Raw genomic sequence first — 6,218 nt, forward strand, 5'->3', positions numbered from 1 at the left:
ATAGATAGATAGATAGATAGATAGATAGATAGATAGATAGATAGATAGATATATTTATACTTCTCTTTTGCAGAGCGGAGATCATGACACGCTGCAGGAGGGAGTTCTCCCAGTAACTGTGGGCTGCACACTGGTGCAGCAGGTGCTAAATAATTTAAAATAATTTATTTTACATTAAAAAAATCCATGCCGATCTTGTGGCTCATCCATCAATCAGCCAGTTGTGTGTCATGTCCAATCTTATGTTGACAAACTGCGGAAGAGCGAGTCCATGAAAGTCTAACCACAAAGTAGTAAGGGACTACTGTATATAGTATATCTTATTTTGTATATTGGGCGTTTTTGAGACGTTTCTTTGCTTTAGTCTTTAATTCTTACCAAGACTTTGACAAAAAGCAGTTTGAAGCACGTACTAGTTTATTATCTGTAATCTAAAAACAAAATGAAACTTCTTCTGGTTGGTTAAAATCCTGTGATATCCAACTGCAGATAACAGGAAAAAAACACTGCTGTTACTCTACATTCATTTACTAATCAATTATTTTAGTGATTATTCATTTGCAAGAGCTCAGGCAGTTTAACAAGGTTAAGTCAAGTCCTCTGGACAGATTCTTCTTTGTTGAAACTTCTCATGTTTTATCAAAAAGTCTTTTTTCAGTCTGAGGCGCTGCAGCAGCGATACAAGACGAAACGTTTCAACAAAGAAGGCTCCGTCCAGAGGACCTGACTTAGCCTTGTTAGATTTATCCAGCTGGATTATTGAGCAGCATCAGGGCAGCTCAGGCAGTTAAGTAACTCATTACTCAGCAGACTGCTGCAAACACCCTGGCTCTGGAGCTAGAATGAAGGCGCTCTGTGGGTATTTTTCATTGAAGGGAGGTATTAAACTGTTTCAGGAGAGCAGCAGGGGATGCAGAAGGCAGCAGAACTGGAGGCTATCCTAAAAGTACGATGAGCTCACTCTGTCTGCTGCCGGTCGATGGAGTAATAGAGCTCCTGCATCTGCTCCTCTGTGAGGACACCATCAGTGAAGTAGGACTGGAACTCCTCCAAGGAGAGCTTCCCGTCATCTGAAAGGAGACCAACCAGAGAAAGTTACACCTCACAGAAACCGCAAATGTTTCATGGCCCTTACAGGTCACTGTGTTTTCTTCTAAATAATGAAAAAGGGCAAATAGCATCATAAACTAATTGAATTGGAGTGATGACTTAGAGGTTCTGATGCTAGCGAAAACTGTTTTATTTCAATGAGCTTCTCTAATAAGCAAACTAACTTTTTAATGAGCTCTCACCAGCTTCCAGCTGCTATACTTTCTGAGACACATTTCTCTGCTACTCATATCATGTTAGTGAAATCCATTCTGACTTGTTAAGAAGTCCCAAGTGATGGATGTACCAGGACACAATTAAGTCAGAGAGTTAGGCAGAAGCCGAGTTTCCTGAGGATAGAGAAACGTAGTTTCCCTCCCAAACTTCCCAGTCAAACCTAGTTCCACATGATGTAGGAGTAAACACAATCTGGTGCGCCTCTGACTCATCATCTGATTCCATCAGAGCTGCGTTGGTTTGGATTCACACTCGATTACACGCAAAACACAACGCCGCTCAGATGGCATGTTGCACAAGACTTCACGGTTTCTTGGATGCAGTGGGAAAATACCGCTTCAGGCGAAACTCAGAACTGGTCTCACACGCTAAAGGAGACTAGACTCTGCTATTCTTTAAATGCAGAACTAAAAGAATATCTAATTAAAGAAATAATTAAAGAACCACTGAAGATTACTTTGCTTCTCTTGTACTTATCCTTTTAGCCTCATCACAAAGGCAAATTACAGTGACTGTATTACATTTTTAATGACCTACAGTTAACTAGAGCATTAAAAAAAACTTATTTTCAAAATGCATAGTTAGAAAGAAACTGCACAACAATCTTTTTAATTACCGTACTTTTCGCCGTATTAGTTGCACCTTTTTGCATAAATTTGCATGCCCTGCGACTTATACGACAAAGTTACTTATTTATGTTTTTCCCCATATTTATAAACCAATTTTTAGCTGAGATCTGACGATTTCATTCATTCTGACATGGAAAATATTGAACACTACCATTTTCAGCAGTTAGAGGGCCCTTGAGTAATATGGCAAGCCAAGTGTTCCATTAATAGGTAAAAGTGGATATTAATGAGACACTTGGCTTGCCATACATGGCCACCTTCGTCTCGCTCCGGAACTCCTGGAGCAAATGTCAAATCAGCTGCATTTCGCCTGGGCGGTGCAGCAAAATGCAGCTGATTTGACCATTAAAGTGCATTTATTAAGGAAAAGTTCAACTGAGACACACCTTTGCTATAATTTCGAGCAAACAAATAATTGTTTTTAAGTGTTAATCTTGTTAAATTCGTGTTAAAGTCCTTTTGTGCAGACTCCCATGGTGAAGCAACTTATTTATGTTTTTTTTTTTTTTCATTTTATTAGACATATTTGGACTGATGCAACCTATACGGCAGTGCAACGTGTATGGCAGAAATTACGGTAGTTTGTCAACAAACGTTTTAACCTACAGTTAGCTGTTGATTGAGCAAAATAGCAAAAAATTCACATTTAAAAACTTGAAATCTGTCTCAAGAATGCCTAAAAGTGTAAAAAATAAAAGAGTGATAATGTGAAAATTATTTATTTGCCTTCATATATAAATGCAGATTAGACCTGCAAAACATTTCTCAAGTTTTAGCAAAACTTCCACTGGTTGTACTGGCAGTCAAATGGAAAAGCTGTTCATTGTGCAGACTTTGCGTAGGTAATAAGCACGTTAATAAATCTACGCTTTAATCCAACCTTTCCCACTCCTCCCTCCATTAATATGATTAGTGAAATTGGAACGGAGCTGGTCAGTGTCATCTGGCTTCACCTGGCAGACAGAGAAATCTCATTAAAAAAAATGCTTGCAGCAAATCCCGAGTCTGTGATGACTAAACAACACCTCTTTCGGGAAATCTAAACTGTTAATGTCAACAGATTACCGTTTCTCACAGCACCTTGAGTTACGCTGAGGCTCAGACTGTGTCCTAAATGAGAACTCTCCCTGTGGGAAACCTCAAAGCTGTGATCGAGGCAGGACTAATAACTTATGAACCGCAGCAGCAGAACTGAGGAGAATATGAGAAGGAGAAACCAACAGCATCTCTCCTGCAGTAACATGTTCATCTACGTTTTAGACTTTTGTTGCTGTTTTGTTTTTAATGATGAAAAATGAAAACCCCTCTTTTCACATCCTGCTCCAACAAAGCACATGAGTCAGAAATTTCAATGTAAAATTAGTATGCATCTCTTTTATCTGAATAAGTACACATTTTAAATGGCTTAAAATTAAATAAAGCCTGAAATTTACAGTATTTACTTTAAAAGTGGTAAAAATAAAATTTCAAGTTTGGGCACCAAGTACAGACAAAACTCTATTAAAACAATTTGCAGATGTGTTATAAGTTACAGTATTTTGCTGTGATTGTAATAACATTGACGCTCATTTAAACAGTAAATCTTTACATTCAGCTTCATCCGCAATGAAACTGTATTTTGCATGTTGACTGTATAGAGCAGGGTCTGCAACCTGCACCTCGTAGTTTCCACTAATCTTTAAAGATAGACCAAAACTAATAGAAAAGGCCAGTTTAAGCAATTTTTAAGTCACTACAAAAAAGGATACTGCTAGTATGAGTGAAACATGCATCTTTTATTATTAGGGATGAACAATATTTAATTTTTGGCTGATATCCCATATGAGAATAGATAGATAGATAGATAGATAGATAGATAGATAGATAGATAGATAGATGAGAGAGAGAGAGATGTATATGTATGTATATAGATGTGTATGTATGTATATATGGGCCGATACTGATACCTTACCAATAATATTGTGCATCCCTTCTTATTATTAAATCTCTGGAGCTTTATAGAGTCCTTTAACTTCAAAGCCCTGCTTCTGACTTGTCTGCATGTTGCAGGCTTGTTATTGTTTCTGCATGTCAAATCAGAGCTGCGCTGTCAAATGAGATAATCATATCACACTTTTCATCTTGTTACTTCTTTGTGTAGAGCTTTGAGAAAAAAGCGAAAGGAACATTAAATGAACCCTTGGAGTGTACATTACACAACAATGCACTTATAAAGTTCATTTTGGCTTTAAAAACCTTATTACAGCAGCTTAGAGGGGTTCATTGGTTTGTTAGCCATTACATAGTCATTACAATATAAATGCATTGTACTCCAGGCGTGTTATGGCAGCGTACACGGCACAGCCGCTGCTAAGGAGGCAGTTTCTTGGATGCAAAACTCTGCTGCAAACTGAAGATAACAAGCACAGACACGCAGTGCAGTTGTGCTTTTTTTTTTCCTTTATTCTGGTAATTTTTTTTAAAAAAGCTTGTTTGAGCTGAAGGAAGGCTTTGTAGACATGCAACACTCTGGACACAGATTCAATCAATTGCTTCACTTCACAAATGGTTCTGTTGTGCAGCTCTGCACTATCCTGCTAGTTTATAAAGTTTGGGAGAGAAAAGAACTGAAACCCATACAACCTCTTTTTATCTGATATAGATTTTGAACAAAAGCCCCAACAGAGATAAAAGGTTTATTTTTTTTTCTTTTGATTTTCCCATTTATAATTCACAAACTGGGTTCTCCAGCTCAGTATCTGCCAACGAGGCGCTCCAGACAACCCCTGCTCATTGCAGCACATTAATCTCACTCTTATGCAACACATTCAGCAGCCTCCGGAGGAACGCGCTCACAGATTGTAGATGCTCCACAAGCATTAATCACTCGCCCTTTTTTTTTTTGCGTTTTACATCCCATTCCACGTGGGTGCAGAGCATGAATAAGAAATCGAGCAGAAAACGTGGTGTTTTTCACGCAGAGCTGAGTTTGCCCTGTTGTCCTCGGGGACGTTAAGAAGGGAGAGATTTCTTGAAACAGATTCAGAAAAAGAATGGCATCTTAATTTAAGTCTTAGATGGATTTCAAGCATTTAAGATTAAAAATGCACCAGAGACCTAAGATTGCAAAGCACAAAGCAATAATTATGGGGTGTTTGTGTGCACGCTGTCCCTGAAAAGTGTTTCTGTATGTCTTCACCTGCCTCCTATCAATTGCCTGAGCAGTGCATTGCTCTTGGCAGTGCACCAGGATGAGCAATGCCTGCAGGGTGAGCTGTAGAGGTCCATCCTGTCAAATCCTGACACATCACAATACCAAAAAAAAAAAAAAAGAAACCATGCAACTGCACCTGACCTTGTATATTTATGTGCCTTGACTCTCACAAAGAATCCAGAAAAGAATAGAAAAGGTTCCTTTGAGATCACAGCACTCCCTTCTGAGTCATTTTTATTTTCTTGAAACAATTTGAGGAGTACTTTTCTGTCGTGTATTTGGCATACTCACCATTTTTGTCTGCCCGGCGGAAAATCTGCAACAAGCACAGAAAGAAAAGGAAAAATCAGGTTTAAGTGTTTCGATCTGCCATAAAATAAGTTTGAAGAAATTAAGAGTGTGCAGTAAATGGAGAATTCAGCCTGTAAACTGGGGGCACATGTAGATTTTTTTATATCATTCAGAAAGTTGTGTAATTAGTTAACATAGATGTTTCTCTTTCTTTATGCACAGAGAGGGATTAAAGAGCAGCTGTAAAATCCCCATCTCTGTCATATTTGAGACACTTATGGAAATGAAAATTTGACTTTTATGCTTCCCTGAGAGAAGATTTAAATTTAAGATTTTCTGTTTTCTTGTCTAACTGGGGCACTTCATCCTGGATTAAGATATTTTCTAACATATGTGATTAACCCTCACAAGCAGGAAGTGACATACCTTTATTAATCCAGGCAGTGAACATGACCAGAAAGCGATCGCTTAAATCTTTAGATTTCAAATCTAATAATGTGTGTGAGTTTAAAGAGGATGTTTAGTTGTAGCTTGTTCTTGCTGCTCGATCACTGGATGTGGGCCGACAGACCAGTGGTTGGATCCTTGATGGTATCATCAAAGTTTCAGAAAGTTGCTCCTCTTCAAACACATCAGTCTGAAGGCTCAACTTCGTTCTGTTTGCATCCAGCTTTTAAACTCCTCCCTGCTTCAAACTTCAAATACTGTATACTAAATATACAAAGTACTTCAAAACTATGTGCACACTAGGAAAAAAAAAAATATATATATATATATAT

At 38.1% G+C, this 6,218-nt stretch overlaps 1 protein-coding gene across 1 annotated transcript in view; it reads right to left on the reverse strand.

The window, feature by feature from the left end:
• The window catches only part of LOC119417058 (N-terminal EF-hand calcium-binding protein 1), a 23,059-nt gene that overhangs the window by 12,143 nt on the left and 4,698 nt on the right, over window positions 1-6,218 (reverse strand). The window contains exons 2-3 of the mRNA XM_037684263.1: window positions 5,440-5,464; window positions 962-1,070 (exon numbers count right to left, since the gene is read on the reverse strand). Coding sequence (XP_037540191.1) covers window positions 962-1,070; window positions 5,440-5,464 — 134 coding nt within the window. The remainder of the gene's footprint in view (window positions 1-961; window positions 1,071-5,439; window positions 5,465-6,218) is intronic.

This window comes from Nematolebias whitei, chromosome 11 (assembly GCF_014905685.2).
Source record: "Nematolebias whitei isolate Nwh7 chromosome 11, NemWhi1, whole genome shotgun sequence".
NCBI lineage: Eukaryota > Metazoa > Chordata > Actinopteri > Cyprinodontiformes > Rivulidae > Nematolebias > Nematolebias whitei.